Raw genomic sequence first — 17711 nt, forward strand, 5'->3', positions numbered from 1 at the left:
CATTATGACAAATGTCAGAGGCCCTACATTGAAGGAGCTCAAAGTCCAGTGGGGAAATAGAAGTATACAGTTTTCAAATAGTAGGTAAATTTTATGATAAAGCTAAGTACCAGAGCAGTCTAGGTAGCTCAGTCTGTTTACATCAGACTCTTACTTTGGCTCAGGTCAGGATCTCACAGTTTGTGGGATCAAGCCCCATATCAGGCTCCACATTGACGGTGTGGAACCTGCTTGGGGTTTTCATACTCCCTCTCTTTCTGCCCTTCCCTGCTCATGCACGCACATGGGTGTCCCCTCTCTCTTTCCAAATAAATAAATAAACTTAAAAAAAAAAAAAAAAAGCTAAGCACAGGCCTAGAATCTTAGTGGAGAGGTGCTTTTACTCTGATGATGTGGGTTTAGGAATCCTGGAAAGGGATGACTTATTGAGTTGACCCCTGAAGAACTAAGAAGTTAAAAAAAAAATTGGGGTGCATGTGTGGCTCGGTCAGCTAAGCGTCCGACTTTTGATTTTGGCTCAGTTCATGATCTCAGGGTTCACAAGATCGATCCCTGCCATCGGCTCTGTGATGACAGCACGGAGCCTGCTTGGGAATTGCTCTCCTTCTCTGTCTGGCCCTCCGCTGTGCATGCATTCTGTCTCTCAAAATAAATAAACTTAAAAAGAAAGTTAAAAAAATTGCTGATTACCATAAATAAGTCACATTCTATGCTGTGAAAAATGTGCTATGGTACATGCTTGTCGCACCCTGTGGTTTTTCTTATCATTTATGACAATTACAATTACATAATAGTTTGTACATTTGTTTAATGTTTTTCTTCCCCATTGAACTTCAAATTTTGTGAAAACAGGGACCATGTGGGTGATATTGATGACATTATTCCCAGCATTTAGCAAGTGTCTAGTGCAGAACCACTCCTGCATTCATGTTTATTTAGTGAATATGTCAGTTATTCTTTACTGAATGTCTCCTATTTTTTCTCATCTGTTCTTATTTCAACAATAATTTAGTATTTTGCTTTTTCAATAGTCCCTTCCCTACTTCTTAATCACTCTCAAAACAAGAAAAAACTTTGTCCGTTAGAGTGAAAAGAGTAGGGGCTTGGAATAAGAATTAAAATGTTCTCTTCACATTTGACTGTGGCACTTTGGGCAAGCCCCTTAACCCACAAGTACTTGTGTCCTTTCAAGTAAAGAGAAGAAAAATTGTACCTACTCAGTGCTTTTTGTGCTGAGCAGATATAAGAATAAAGTGTTGATATATATGAAAACTTCTTTTTTTCCTAAAGTTTATTTACTTATTTTGAGAGCGAGAAAGCGAGCAGGGGAGGATCAGAGAGAGGCCCAAACAGGCTCCACACTGCTAGCTCAGAGGCTGATGTAGGGCTCGAACTCACGAACCATGAGATCATGACCTGAGCTAAAATCCAGAGTCAGACGCTTAACCAACTAAACAACCCAAGGGACCCTACATGAAACCTTTATAAGTGCTCATAAAGCACTTAGAAATCTGAGACTTGAGGGGCACCTCGATGGCTCAGTCGGTTGAGCTTCCAACTCTGGTTCAGGTCACAATCTCATGATCTGTGAGTTCGATCCCCACATCAGGCTCTGTGCTGACAGTTCAGAGCCTGGAGCCCGTTTCAGATTCTGTGTCTCCCTCTCTCTGTGACCCTCCCCCGTTCATGCTCTGTCTCTCTCTGTCTCAAAAATAAATAAACATTAAAAAATCTGAGACTTGATAGTTAAGTAGCTGACTCTTGGCTTCGGCTCAGGTCACGATCTCACAGTTTGTGGGTTCAAGCCCTACATCAGGCTCTGCACTGACAGTGCCGAGCCTGCTTGGGATTCTCTGTCCCCGTCTCTCTTTGCCCCTCCTCTGCTCGTTCTCTCTCTCTCTCAAAATAAATAAAAACTTAAAATGTAAAAAAAAAAAAAAAATCTTAAAAAAAAAAAAAAGATTCTGAGACTTGAATGAGAAGTTGGAGGTGGGGCGCAAACCCACAACCCTCAATTCAAGAGTCACATGTTCTTCCAACTGAGCCAGCCGGGCGTCCATTTGTTTTATTTTTAAGAAAACTTTTTATAGGTAAAATTGACACAATAAACATGTGTTTAAAGTATACATGTCAAGGGGCACCTGGGTGGCTCAGTTGGTTAAGCGTCTGACTCTTGATTTTCCCTCAGGTCATGAGCTCACGGTTCGTGAGTTTAAGCCCTGCATCGGGTTCTACACTAACCATGAGGGCCCTGCTTTGAATTCTTTCTGCTCCCACGTGCACATGCACTCTTCTTTCTCTGTCTCTCGAAATAAATAAACTTAAAAAAATTTAAAGTGTATACATTGATAACTCTGACATACATGTGTACTGTGAAACCATCACCTAATCAAGATATTTACACTGATTTTGTAAAAAATTTCATATATCAAATACAGTTGGATACAAACTTTATTCTTTTGAAAAGGTTTGGAGGACAAGTCCTGGGAAAAGGAAACCAACTGTATAGGTAACTAAAATTTGAATCTAAAAAATGAAAATATTAATAGACATGATCTTCTGGTAGAACAAAACCCCATGTAGTCATTTCTAGGCAAGTGTTTTAGTTTTGACGTTGTTGCCTGTGACCATTCAGTGCTGTTAGCTGATAAATTCAATGGGGGTTGACATGTTATGGCGTTTCTGTAGTTTTTTCCAGGTCATGAGTCTCGGGCTACAGAAGCTCTGTGTTGGGCAAAAGGACAGCGACTCTTTAGTGCTGGACTCAATGGAGAGATTATCGAGTATGATTTGCAGGCATTAAACATCAAATATGCCGTGGATGCCTTTGGAGGACCCATTTGGAGCATGGCTGTCAGCCCCTGTGGCTCTCAACTTTTGGTCAGTAAGCAGCTATTGGTAATTTAAAGCAAGAATTCTCTTATGCTCACGTAAACATTCTTCCCTGTGTTTACAGGAGAGTAAAGTTAAGTTATATTATGACATGTAGCAATTCCATTCTGAAGTGGATTCCAGCAACCGCGATGCAAGATTGGAATTGATATTGGGGATTAAAAATCTCTTGTCCTGGGGCAGCTGGATGGCTTGGTCGGTTAAACGTCTGAGTCTTGATTTCAGCTCAGGTCATGATCTCATAGTTCGTGAGTTTGAGCCCTGTGTCAGGTTCTACATTGACAGCTTGGATCCTGCTTGGGATTCTTCCTGTCTCTCTACCTCTTCCCCACGTAAGCACACTCTCTCAAAAAACAACAAAAAAAAACTTTAAAAAAATCTCTTGTTTTTTTACATCATTTCTACTGCTACTTTGGACCTTGTTTATTCATTTATGAAATGAGAGGGTTCGTTTGGTTCAGTATTTCTCAAACTAGTTGGAATTGGGAGATGTGGAAGCTGTTTTTTGCTCTGGTATGCTTTATGTTTTATGATAAATATCAATTCAGAATATGGCATGTTAATACAAAATTCTTCTGTAGATTGACAACACACTAATGTATGTTACAACTTCTGAGAGGTCCTTCCACAAGTTGACTTGTGGAACTATTTTACCACAATGTCTCAAAAATTGAGTGCAGACTGAGAAGACTATCCCTCCCCCCTCACACAGACTTATTAAAATGGGTGTTTCCAGAGGTTTCATTTTTCTGGGATAAGCCTATGATTCTTGTTTGATTTGTACTAATTTGTACAATATCTTGATGTTTCTTCACTTACATTGTATAGTTAATGGGTGTTTTATTTAGGCTCTGGGTCTCTAGCAGAGGTATGCTGTGAAATCCTACTTCTATTCCATGTCCTATACAGGAATTAGGCCACTGATTAGCCTGTTTTCTGGCTAGGATGTGAAGCCTGCCAAGAATACACTACCAGTTTCTTGGTAGCAGTAATTTTTTTTTTTCCTGTCACAAACTATTTTTCTCTTTCACAGCAAATGATAGCTTCAGGGAAGAAACGTTTATATTTATAAATACATATATTTAGTTACGTAAAATGCTTATCTTCTCTATTTTCCTCTAATAGGTTGGCTGTGAAGACGGATCTGTGAAGCTATTTCAAATCACCCCAGATAAAATCCAGTTTGAAAGAAATTTTGATCGGCAGAAAAGTAAGGGTCATTTTGGTGGGGGCAGTGAGTAGCCTCAACAAGAAGTTATGTTTCTGTGCCACTGGGGATGGGCTGTTTTCCCATGGGTCCAGGTAATGTTTTCTCTCCACACTAACTTTACCTCAATATAGGGTATGTGCTCGAAGCCATCCTCCACTCAGGCTTTCTCTGTCACGTTGCATAGTGGTGGTTGCCTGCTTAAGTAATATAGTAAACTAGAAATCCAGAGTAGGAAAGCTAATGTTTCTGTGTAAGTCACTTTGTTCTCACTTTCTCGTTTTTTTTGAAGTTGTAACAGAGTGCATAAATACTAAAACCTAGAATTTGCAAACAGTTGTCCATGTTCCACCCAGTTGACACCGACCTCTAGAGCAGGGGTTGGCAAACTATTTCTGTAAAAACAGGAGGTTAGTAAATATTTTAGGTTTTGTAGGCCATATGCTCTGTCAACTCTCTTGTCCTATAAAAGTAGTCATAGATAAATAAATGGGTATGGCTGTGCTTTGGTAAAGCTTTATTTATAAAAATAATTGATGGACTTGATTTGGCCTTTGAGCCATAGCTTGCAGACTCTTAGAAAATAATAACTATCCCATGTATTCTGTGTCTGTTAGTAATATTTTTCATCTGCTAATCAGAGTCCCTTTTGTTTTTAATGCCTTTTGGGTGTTCTTTTTCTATTTTTTTTTAAAGAAAAATATTCTTTATTTAAAATATCTTTAAGTAACGTCCACTTCCAACATGGGGCTCAAACTTACAACCCCAAGAATAAGAGTTACATGCTCCACCAACTGGGCCAACCAGGCTTGGTTTTTTGTTTTTTTGTTTGTGTTTTGTTTTTTAAGTTTATTTTGAGAGAGAAAGTGGTTGGGGAAGGTGCAGAGTCAGAATCCCCAGTAGGCTCCACACTGTCAGCACAGAGCCCAACATGGGGCTTGAACCCACGAACTGCGTGGTCATGACCTGAGCCAAAATCAGGCATCAACGCTTACTTGACTGAGCCACCCAGGTGTCCCTTGAGTGTTCTTTTTTAATTATAAAGGTGGTATAATGCTTATTCAAAATTCATGTGCTTAGCCAAGTGTGAAAGGAAATATCTCGTTCTGTTCTGTAGGCAACATTTTGCAAATAATCTTCAAGACGTGTTTGTATATTTATATAAATGAATACACACGAGTGCTTGTGCTTGTTTTTTCACTTGGTGTATCACAGACATCTTTCCATGCCAGTCATGCCAGTCTACATGGCATTCCATTTAATGGTGTTCCATAATTTATTTACCAAGCTCCTATTGATGGATTTTTTTTGTTTTTCACTACTACAACCAGGACGGCAATGACTATTCCAGTATACATATTTTTTCACACTCCTACAAGTATTTCTCCTTGATTAATTCCCAGTAAAAGTGCTGAGCCAAATAAGCAGATTTAAATTTTGTTATGTTCTTAACAGGTCACCCTCAAAAGGGGTCGCCCTCAAAAGGTTGTGTTTCTTTATACTCCCATCAGCCGTTTCTACATTATTAAAGTGATATTAAATACTTCATTATGGATTCCAGAGTTGGGCAGAGTTGATCCTCATCTGTTATAAAACAGTCCTTCACCAGAGCGTAGTAGATGAGAGCTAAGAGTGTAGAACGCCAGACCTGTAGGTAATTGTCAAAGGAGAACTCAGTTACCCTTTACTGTGTATTTATGTGTATGTCCTTTTCTTTTTTTGTTGTACAACTCCCAAGGTCGCATCCTGAGTCTCAGCTGGCATCCCTCTGGTACCCACATTGCAGCTGGCTCCATAGACTACATTAGTGTGTTTGCTGTCAAATCAGGTGACTGTTTTTCTCAGTTCATTTGGGGTTTGGGTCTTGATTCACATTGCTAGTTTCCAAAAGCTTGAGCCCTTGTGCCTTGTGACCTCTAGGGCCTAACCTCTCTTTAACCTTCTGAGATGTTAGCCATGGATTTCACTCCTTTTTTGGATTGCTACTGCTGCTTTTGGGGGAATCCTGTTTCTTCAATCAGATGGATATTTTTATCTTATTTGTAATAAGAATTCATTTGAAAATTCCCCCTGGAGCAATAAGACATTTACTACAAAGGATCAGTTAAAATACTTGTGTATACCAGACCTTGGTAAAAGTAAGTGCCTCTCTGAGGAACACTAGGTCTTAGCACCATAATTGGTGAGGCATGAGATCAGAAAGGTAGAGAACCATCTACTTTCTCTGTTCTTGGCCTGAAAAATTGCAATATGGAATCCTTCAGTGATGAGACTGACTTCACCTTGTTCAATAGGCCCATCTGTACTCCCATCTAAGATGGGAAGTAAAACAGATCTGGTTTGTCTCATTTTTCTTTTTCCTTCATGCTTAAACAAATTTTTTATTGTATGTTATACACGCATAGTCAAAGAAGAACTCCTTGAGGCTTGTTACAAAGAAGCAGGAGTCCCCCTGTATTCCTTCTTTCACTCCTCAAAGGCGACCACCTGTAACTCTTAGCTAATTCTTTGATGTTTACTTCCACATATATAAATGTATATTTATACATTTGACTCATCAGATTCTTCCAGTTGCATAAATTAGGCTCATATAAATCTGATTTTCTTTCTATCACTTTTATCTTTTTTTTTTTTTTTTTTGATGTTTATTAGAGAGAGAGCGCGCACACAAGCAGGGGAGGGGCAGAGAGAGAGGGAGACAGAAAATCCGAAGTGGGCTCTGTGCTGATGGCAGAGAGCCCTGTGTGGGGCTCGAATTCAAGAACCATGAGGTCATGACCTGAGCTGAAGTTGAATGTTTAACTGACTGAGCCACCCAGGCACCTTACCACTTTTATCTTGAACGATTCTCTCACAGAGCCTTCTTTTATTTTTTTATACCTTATTTATTTATTTTGTAAGAGAGAGTGTGTGTGCGTGCAGAGGTGGGGCAGAGAAAGGACCCCAAGCAGGCTCCGTGCTATCAGCACAGAGCTGACTCACAACCCTGGGCTCATGACCTGAGCCGAAATCAAGAGTGGGACACTCAACCCACTGACCCACCCAGGTGCCCCTCCCCCTCTTATTTTTCATCTCTTTGACTTTTTATTCTGTTTCCTGAGAGTTTTTCTTTATCATTTATTGATGGACTGATTTTGAAGATTTTATTTTTAGGTACTCTCTGTACTCAATGTGGGGCTCCAACTCAGAACCCCGAGATTGAGGGCTGCACGCTCTACTGACTGAACCAGCCAGGTGCCCCTTGTCTTTATCTTTTAAGTCATGTACTGAGTTTTTCATTTCTGCCATTTCCAAAGTTCTTTTTGGTTTCCTGAGTGTTTTTTTTTATAGTGCTTTTTTGTTTGTTTGTTTCCTTATTTACTGCCTTCTCTTTCTAAGGCTATTCAAGATTATATTTGTCAAGTGTTCTTCATCTTAGCTGTTTTCTCTCTGGTATTCATTTTTTTTCTGGTATTCTCTCTGGCCTCTGCCTTTCATATTAAAGCTTTGTTTACCTGTCTGGTGATGGCTTTCCTCACCACAAGAGTGGAGCTTAACTGCTCGTGGGCTCCACTGAAGAATGATCTGACTGGACTGTTAGTTTGGGGAAACTCTAAAGAGACTGGCTTTTTAAATCATCTTCCTTGTGCTGGTCATGTTTCCCAGAAATGTTTTTTTAATTCTCCTGCTTGATGATGATATGCCTTTCCACCTAAATTCTGACAAGACAACTAGTGTTCTCAATATTCAGTAACATTTCACCTTATTTCCCATATAGTAATCCTACCCTCAGTTGTTCCTGGTATCTCTCTTCAGAGAGTAAGTCTCCAGTTTTGTTTGAGGTGGAGTTGGGGAGTTGCCTGGCTTTTTAGTTAGGGGATAGGTATCTGAAGGATGTTAAGTTTCATAAACTTACTTTCAACCTAATTTCTCCTTTTAGTTCCACTTTAACTTCTGTTTCTAGAGTTTTGGGCATCAGCAGTTCCCAAGTCTTCTAAGGATTTCATGGTATAAATCAAGTGTGGCTTCTTGTCTTTCCCCACTGTTGACTTGAGACATACTGCTTTTAGAACTCTGCTACATCAGTTACCATTCCATGTTTGCTTTTTTAATTCCCCAAATTTTGTACTGTTTGATTCTCCCCCTTTCCCGTGGGGTTTTAGAAAAGAGCCAAGTATCGTGCACACTGCAGTTAGGCAGTTTTAAGTGAAGTCTCAAATGTCTCTTTCAATTTCACCTTCCCCTGCCCCTCCCAAATTTCTGTCTCCAGCTACCCCTCCCACCTCTCCCCCACAATCTTCAGGTAACCATTTTGGTGTTCCGAGACTGAGTTTACCACAACTACTCTACTGTTTACTGGCTGTTTGTGCGATGTGCTCAGGCAGCTGACTTAATAGATGCCTACCACAGGCGGGTTTTGAAGACAAAAGAGGTAAGTACCATTCAAATTTGGGCTTTTCTTATTTTTCAGGGAGCGCTGTTCATAAGATGCTGGTGGATAGGCAGTATATGGGTGTGTCTAAGCGGAAGTGTATCATATGGGGCGTGGCCTTCTTGTCTGATGGCACTGTCATAAGTGTGGACTCTGCTGGGAAGGTGCAGTTCTGGGACTCAGCCACTGGGACACTTGTGAAGAACCATCTCATTGCAAATGCTGATGTGCAGTCTATTGCCGTATCTGATGTGAGTATGGTCCCTGTTTTGAACGGTTACTGTATAACCTGGGGGATGAGTAGGGAAGGCTGTATCAGTAATGTAACACAAACGGTGTTCCCTAATCTTCAGTGTTGCATTGAAGGAAGATGAGTTTAGGAAAATGTATCTGAAACCCACATAATTTCTTTGAACCCTCATATTCTCTTAAAAAGTAGTTAGAAAATATTCTCTAGATTAGTTAGCAGGGAGGTTTTCTTCAGACACTCCCCACCCACAGTTAATCCAGTCTGATTTAGATAGGCCACAAGTATCCTAGAAGAATCTTGAGAGGTGCTATTTTCCTCTCTTTGTGCAGTTCTTCTCCTGCTTCTTATCTTGGGAATTTAGATGATTTTATTAGATGATTTTGAAAATATTAAATTTTGGGGCGCCTGGGTGGCTTGGTCGGTTAAGCTTCCGACTTTGGCTCAGGTCATGATCTCATAGTCCGTGAGTTCGAGCCCCGTGTCGGGCTCTGTGCTGACAGCTCAGAGCCTGGAACCTGTTTCAGATTCTGTGTCTCCCTCTCTCTCTGCCCCTCCCCTGTTCATGCTCTCTCTCTCTCTGTCTCAAAAATAAATAAATGTTAAAAAAAATTTAAAATAAGAAAATATTAAATTATCCCTATTTCAGTAAGACTTAAGCAGACTCGTGTTGAACAAGTGTGCCTCTTCCCTTTTGGTAACATCAATTCTTAATCAGAAACCTTTGGCTGTTTTATCAGTGGGGCATGGAAAGTGACTTCGAGATTTGCTGACGAGATCCTTTGTCTTCTTAGTTTGAGGCTTGTTTGGTGTCTTAAGTGTGGACATGCAGTATGTACTGTAGAGATCACTCATGCTGGCTTTTCTTGCCCGTAAGTTGTTTCTATCCCACTTCACAGATTTTCCATGAGACCAATTTGATGGGTCTTAAAGCCCTGTGAAACATTTAGATGTCACATGTAAGTGTAATGAAGAACAAGTTGAAATGACCAAGAGAAATTTTCCTTTTCAAATAGAGTTTTGAGGGGCACCTGAGTGGCTCAGTCAGTTAAGCATCTGACTTCAGCTCAAGTCATGATCTCATGGTTGGTGGGCTCGAGCCCTACATTGGGCTGTCTGTTGTCAGCACAGAGCCACTTCAGATCCTTTGTCCCCCTCTGTCTGCCCCTCCCCCTGCTCACACAAGTGCTCCCTTTCTCTCTCAAAAATAAATATTTTTGAAAAAGAAATGTTTAAAAAAATCGAGTTTTGATCCAAAATGGTTGTAATTATTAAACTTAAGACTTAATTATTAAATTTTGTGCCATTAAAAAATTTTTTTTAATGTTTATTTTTTGTGAGAGGGAGGGAGACACACAATCTGAAGTAGACTCCAGGCTCTGAGCTGTCAGCATAGAGCCTGACACAGGGCTCGAACTCACAAACCAAACGGTGAGAGCATGACCTGAGCTGAAGTCAGAAGCTTAACTGACCGAGCCACCCAGGTGCCCTGGTGCTTTTTTAAAGTGTAATCACTCAAATATTATGCACATGTTTCAAAGACCAAGGAAGATGTGGATATTTGTTACTATGTAACAATTAAGAGAATACATTAAGGGGGAAAAGTAGCACAGTATAGTGCATGAAGTAGTACATAGTAATGTGTTAAGAAAAGAAGCAGATTTTGTATTAGATATTTATGTTTGATATTTTCTGCATATGTAGTTTTGCTAATATATATACTTACAACATTCCTGAAAAGATTAAAAATGCTAATGGTAGGGGCGCCTGGATGGCTCAGTTGGTGTGAGTGTCTGACCTCAGCTCAGGTTATGATCTCGCAGTTTGTGAGTTCAAGCCTCTCGTTGGACTCTCAGCTGTCAGCACAGAGCCCACCTGTACTCCTCTGTTCCCCCTCTTCTCTGCAACTCCCCCACTCACTGTCTTTCTCTCAAAAATAAATAATCATTTAAAAAAATTTTTTTTAATGTTTTTATTTATTTTTGAGACAGAGCATGAGCAGAGGAGGGGCAGAAGCAGGCTCCAGGCCCTGAGCTGTTAGCACAGAGCCTGACGTGGAGCTCGAACCCACAAACCGCGAGATCATGACCTGAGCTGAAGCTGGATGCTTAACTGACTGAGCCACCCAGGCGCCCCATAAGTAAACATTTTTTTAAAACGCTAATGGTAATAGGGGTGCCTGGGTGGCTCAGTCGGTTAAGCGTCCGACTTCAGCTCAGGTCACGATCTCGTGGTCTGTGAGTTCAAGCCCCGCGTCGGGCTCTGGGCTGATGGCTCAGAGCCTGGAGCCTGTTTCAGATTCTGTGTCTCCGTCTCTCTCTGACCCTCCCCCGTTCATGCTCTGTCTCTCTCTGTCTCAAAAATAAATAAACGTTAAAAAAATATATATATATTTAAAAAAACGCTAATGGTAATTTTAAAGTTGGGGCTGGCAGGCAGGAGGCAGGTTTAATTTGTACTGTATACCATTTTACTATTTGATCTTTCTTCTACTCTGTGCCTATAATTACTGTATTGCATTGAATCATTAGATACAAATGATTGTAAGACATGCCATAATTTTGTTATCATGGGAAAGGAAAAACACTGCCAATTAAACTATAACAGTGATTTTCTTGAAATGTAAAATTTGTATTTTGTAATACAGACTATTATGATTTAAACTGACACGATGTTTTTTTAATCAGAGAATTTTGGGGCACCTGGGTGGCTCAGTTGGTTGAGCATCTGACTTTGGCTCAGGTCATGATCTTGTGGTTCGTGGGTTCGAGCCCCATATCGGGCTCTGTGCTGACAGCTCAGAGAGTGAACCTTCTTCAGATTCTTTGTCTCCCTCTCTCTGCCCCTCCCCCAGTCATGCTCTGTGTTTCTCTCTCTCTCAAAAATAAACATTAAAAAAAATTTAAACATAGAATTCATATTCTTATAAATTCTTATCATTCTTGTAAATAGTTATTCTCTAAATAGCTCTTATTGAAGAGCTTTTTGAGACCAAAGCATAACATTTTTATTATATTAGTCTTGTGCATATATAACCAGGAAAGTATGAATGAAATAAAGTGAATAAGGTTTTCCCAAAACTTCTTCACATGTACAGATGGACTCTGAATCACCTTTCAACTCTGTCATCAGGGTCCATGTTTCCCACACATGCCTCTCAGCCATCCATAGTGTTGGTAGATGATGTCCTACTGTAGTCCCAAGATTTTGTTTCAGGTTTTTGACAACCAGTCTGCAAGTTTTTGTTGTTTTAAGTAGGCTCCACACCCAACTTGGGGCTTAAACTCATGACCCTGAGATGAAGAGTTGCATGTTCTACCGACTGAACCAGCCAGGTGCCACCCATTCTGCAAGTTTTGATACTGCTCTTTATCTGAAAATAATACATATGCATTAGGTTGAAAGCTATAAGATATCCTGATTTCAAAGATAGTTAAATGTGGGCAAATATGTGCCTGAGAGTTAGTAAACTGTTACTTATTTTTTTATTTTTATTTTTTTAGTGGACAAATGTAATTGTACAAATTCCAGCCCTCAAAATGCTTATCATACCCTATGAACTAGGGCATACTTGGTTTTGAACCCCAACTGTAGCACTTAGGCTACTTGGGCAGGCTGCTTCTTTCTAAATCTTAGTTTCTTTCTTTGTGACAACAGGGATGCTAGTAATACATACTTCATAGCGTTTGGGAAGGATTAATTGGGTAGTGCATGTAGAGTGCTAAGTGCAGTACCTGGCACAGAATGAGTGTGGTATTGGCATTTTCACATCTTTTTTGAAATTGATCCTAATTTCAAGGGTTTTCTCCACTACATTCTCTTGCCAGCACAGTTGATTATTTTTAGATATCTTTTTAATGGATTTTCATTGACTGAAGAGTGGATGGTGGCAAATACCCAGTCCTTTGATCTTAGATGTCTTTCACCCTGATCAAGTAGGCAAGTACTGATTCCTGCAGAGAGTTGTAGGGAACATTTGCTTTCATTTAGAGGTCAGTCTTGAGATTGTTTTTCTGTGTGAAACAGTCACTCTGTGATTAAATTAGGACACTTCCCCCTCCCTTTTCAGGTCAGCGTTCGCCTTGGTTTGTTCCCTCTGTGCCCTGAGAAAGGCGTTTTCTTTTTTCCTTTTCAGTTCTTTTATGATTCTACTTTGGGGAAAGATGATGTGGAGTGAGTTAGAGTTGTCTTTTTGGTCCCTCTCTTTTGGTGGGACTTTGTGCAAACCGCACCCCCCACCCCCTTGTATATAAATAAACTGTTTAGTTGGGTGTGGAGGACAGTGTGTAAGTTCCTAAGCTGCTCAGTATCTCCACTCTTCCTTGGATAATGGTTTTCAAATAGTATCCTTAGAGCAGGAAAGGGAGAGGCTGGTTTGGGTTAAGTTATATGCTGTCCTTCAGATACGCTTTCCTTCCTTCTCACAATCATGTGCCTGCAAATTACCTCAAAGAGAGCTGGCACAAGATTGAGGTGGTGTGGTGTGCCCAGAGCAAAGGCTTTGAAGGCAGATGGCCATGTGTCTTTGTCGTATCTGTAGACCTCTTGAAGTTCGTTTCCTTACCTGTGTAAAGAGCTATTCAATGATGATGGCGGGGGGGGGGGGGGGGGGGAGGAGATAAAATCATTACTCATACAAACATGAAATGGAAATGTCAGAGATTTTCTGTAACTCATTAACAAGGAAACCAGTAAGATGTTATAAGCAGTTCAAAGGACAATTTCACAAACACAGAGTTCTATACAGCCATTAGGAATGCTGAAATGAGTTTTACAAATTGTTGCAAGACTCCGTGTCCACAGAGCAGTTAGCAGTTGCATTCCATCAGGCAAACTTATTTGGCCTAACTCTCAGTACTAGAGTTTACAGAGTTGTAAACTGGCTCCAAGACAGTCAAAGCGCTCCCTAAACAAGGATACGTACTTGTTATGCTTATTTCTTTTTTTTTTTTTAATGTTTATTTATTTTTGAGACAGAAACGGAGCGTGAATGGGGGAGGGGCAGAGAGAGAGGGGGACCCGGAATCCAAAGCAGGCTCCAGGCTCTGAGCTGTCAGCACAGAGCCTGATGCGGGGCTTCAACTCATGAACTGCGAGATCATGACCTGAGTTGAAGTCGGACACCCAACTGACTGAGCCACTCAGGCGCCCCTGTTACATTTATTTCAAAGTCATTCACACTTTCTCCTCGTAGGGCAAATGGTCACTTAACCTTGCAGGTTACTCAAGGACTAGAGATTACACGACATATATATGGTTCTTAGCACAGGGAGTGTGTAGTTGATCCAGCTACATGTTCATACGTGTTTAGATATCTCATTTTTCTTACCTGACTAACCTAGTCTTGGTACTGTTTGATTGGTTAACTGCTGGTCCAGGTTCCTAGGTTAATCACTGCCTTATCAAAGATCCATCCTATTTTTTTTCCCCTGCTCAAAGTTAAATGTTTGTTTTTTTTTTTAAGCCGGAGTTAAGATGAGAATGGTTTTGAGCATACAAAGGAATTTTAAAAATTGCGGACATACTAAGACCTTTTAAAACTAACACAAATCACAGTGTTCAACATCCTGGTGAGAGAGAGCCTAAAACTGAGGACTAGGCACCTGGGTCCTTGTGTGATAGCTACTTCCCTCCCTCCTCAGCCCACCCTCTCTTCATCCCTAAAAAAGAAGGCAATGAGCTTCAGGTTTTGACTACAGTTTTGCAGTCTTTCTTCCATTATTCTCAGTACTTTTTTTTTGTTTACTGTTTATGTACATAACAGAAAATACGCCATTTTAACCATTTTTAAGTACAATTCACTGGCATTAAGTACATTCACAGTGTTGTGCAACCATCACCTCTATCCATTTTCAGAACTTTTTCATCACACAAACTGTACCCATTGAAAAGTAACTCCTTATTTCTCCCTTTTCCCAAGCCCTTTTAAAACCTTTATTCTACTCTCTGTCCCTATGAATTTGCTATTCTAGGAAATCTAAGTGGAATCATATAATATTTGTCCGTTTTTGTCTATTTTACCTAGCATAATGTTTTCAAACAAAGTTCATCCACATTAATACCATTATCAGAATTTTGATCCCTTTTTAAGGCTAATACTTCATTATATGTATATACTGATTATGTTTGTTCATCTGTTGATGTGCATTTGGATTTTCATGTTTTGGTTTTTGTGAATAATGCTGCTATGAATATTGGCGTACACGTATCTGAGTCCTTGTTTCCAAGTCTTTTGATGATACGTTTTTATTATATTAAATTTACTCCTAGGTGATCTTTCTTGTTGTTTTTCTAATGGGGTCTAGTTTGTATGTTTGAAAGCACTGTAATTGTTTGAGGTACACATTGTTAATTTTGTCAGTAGAGGGCACATTATTACCTGTGTGTGAGCTTGCTCCTCTAATGGAATTGTCAGCTTCTGGAGGAAAAAGACCCCATAACGTACCTTACGGTTTTGGGCATAGGTTTTCCCCTAAGCTGTGCAGACAGAAAACCTCAGGGAATATTTTTCAAACTGGGCCCTGTTTTGCTCAAATGTACCTCCCTAATGATTTAATTTCTCAGCAAGAAGACAGTTTCGTGGTGGGCACAGCCGAGGGGACAGTATTCCATTTTCAGCTGGTCTCTGTGACTTCCAACAGCAGTGAGAAGCAGTGGGTGCGGACAAAGCCATTCCAGCATCACACACATGATGTCCGAGCCGTGGCCCACAGCCCGACGGCACTGATATCTGGAGGTGGGTTGCACTCGCTGCCAGGCTGCCGCTTTACCCGGCTCTGGTTATTTTCACGTGGGGCTTTTTCCAACTCTGCTGCCTTCCCTCTCCCCTCCCACTGCAGGCACTGACACCCACTTAGTCATTCGTCCTCTCATGGAGAAGGTGGAGGTTAAGAATTACGATGCTGCTCTCCGAAAAATCACTTTTCCCCATGTAAGTATTGTCCCCTGGCCCCCACCGTCCCTCTGTCCTATAAGACTGAGTACAGCTCACGCTTTCTGGGCAAATCTATAGGACTTGTATAGTTACCTACCTTCTTCGTTCTTCTGTTTGTGAGGTAAGCGTCCTGTAAAAACATTTACAGGGGCCAAGAGATGTACAGCAACACTCCTAGTTCACTTTCTGGGGAAATCATTCCCTCTTCTGGATAGTTGTGGTTTAGGGAAGTTTGTTTTTTTGTTTTTAAGGCTGGACTCTATTATTCTGGGTGGGAGCACGAAAATCCAGGCTTCCAGTGTTCCTTTCTAGGTAAAAGGACATCTTCCCAAGCTAGAAACCCTTCTCCCCGCTACCTGCTTCTACGTTCCATTCAACCAGTAAACGTTACTTAGTCTACCTCCTCATTGTCTTGTGAATCTAGTCATTTCTCTTAACACTGCCATTATCCTAGTTTGAATCGGTGTCTTTTCTCAACTGCATTCACCTGTTAATGATCTCATTTTATTATATTTGCTCCATTTCAGCCTGTTCTCCATTGATCCATTCAAAAAACAACTTTGCTCATCATTCCATGCTTAAAAGCTTTTGGTTGGTCCTTCAGGCTAACCTAATTCCTTAGCATGGCCTCTGAAACCTGTCTTGATCTGGCCCGTCCTTCAGCATCTTCTCTCCCCTCTCTTGTCCAACACGTGCTTCACCTCATCCCTACCCCCACCTAGTTTAGTGTGCTGAAAGACTTTATTCTCTGTAATGCTCTCTTACCTTTGAGCTATTTCATATGCCATTCCTCTTGGAACGTCCTGCCCTACCTTTTTTTGCCTGATTTGTCTTTATTAATGAGCCTCATCAGGGCTCCTGGCTTTATGAGGCTACATTGGATATCCTTTCTACTTTTTTTCACTACATGATGTGCTTAGTTCTATTAAAATTCTTAACACACTTGGTGCAACTGCCTGTTTAATTCTTTGTCAGTCCTTTTAGACTACGAGCTCGAGGGCAGTAGCTATGTTTTTATTTATCATTATGCTCTTAGATCCTAGGACAGTACTGACATATGGTAGTACTTAGGACATTTTTATGAAGTAAATGGATTTCATCAGTAAAAAACGTGCTAGGATGTTGCTGCTGTATCTAGTACTGAGGCGATAAATAACCCTGCTTATTTATCACTTTTCAATTCTTGGATACAGCGACGTCTCATTTCCTGTTCAAAAAAGAGGCACCTTCTCCTTTTCCAGTTTGCTCATCACTTGGAACTGTGGCGACTGGGATCTACAGTTGCAACAGGTACAGTGAGAGAAAGTCTTTGCCACTAAGAGGACTGGAGAGAGAAGCGAGGGATTAGAATTGCAGTTGAAATTCTGCTTGTGGAAAAATGGAAGTATTTTTCTGTCTTTGGCAACTTCTGGTTTTCCCAGCCACAGGAGAGACCAAAGGAGTTCTTCACAGTGTTAGAATTGTTAGCAGGTTACTGGGTCAAATGCTAAAAGTTTATGATTCTGTAAGGTGCCCTGCAGGGCATAGTGGAGGTGAGGGTTGCCCTGGGAGCAAAACACACTGCTGAAAATGACAAGATTTAATATTGGGTGGTGACAGCCCTGCATTGAGAAGGAGGAGGTCACGTGGTTCTTACTGGGGTGATAGTCTAGTGGCTTTTTGTATGACCAGTTGAGAAAATGTTTGGGTTCTGTTGTTTTATAGTAGATAGGAGGGTTTTGCTTTAGGTTCCAAAATGAGCAAATGAAGTTGAAGTCGAGGTCTCACAAACCCCACTCCCACCCATCTCACTGCCTGGCTGTGTGTTAAAGCTTCAGAGAATTAGTGATATACCATGGGCCACATCTGAGGCACCAAAATAGAAGTTAAGAAAGTACTCACTGCTTTCCTCTTTATATAAACCCAGAAAACTGGGTTTACTGTGTCAGACATTTTTTTTATTTCCAGTGGTAGAGATTTTATTCTACCTAGAAATGACTTTTTAGAAGAAAAATGTACAAATAACGTTTCTTTGAGAAGA

At 40.6% G+C, this 17711-nt stretch overlaps 1 protein-coding gene across 1 annotated transcript in view; it reads left to right on the forward strand.

Annotated features, from left to right (window-relative positions):
• Positions 1-17711, forward strand: part of UTP4 (UTP4 small subunit processome component) — a 31517-nt gene that overhangs the window by 2377 nt on the left and 11429 nt on the right. The window contains exons 3-9 of the mRNA XM_060650326.2: positions 2689-2880; positions 4018-4102; positions 5838-5927; positions 8550-8761; positions 15322-15493; positions 15597-15688; positions 16885-16981. Coding sequence (XP_060506309.1) covers positions 2689-2880; positions 4018-4102; positions 5838-5927; positions 8550-8761; positions 15322-15493; positions 15597-15688; positions 16885-16981 — 940 coding nt within the window. The remainder of the gene's footprint in view (positions 1-2688; positions 2881-4017; positions 4103-5837; positions 5928-8549; positions 8762-15321; positions 15494-15596; positions 15689-16884; positions 16982-17711) is intronic.

The sequence above is a fragment of the Panthera onca genome, chromosome E2 (genome assembly GCF_046562875.1).
Source record: "Panthera onca isolate mPanOnc1 chromosome E2, mPanOnc1 haplotype 2, whole genome shotgun sequence".
NCBI classification, from domain to species: domain Eukaryota; kingdom Metazoa; phylum Chordata; class Mammalia; order Carnivora; family Felidae; genus Panthera; species Panthera onca.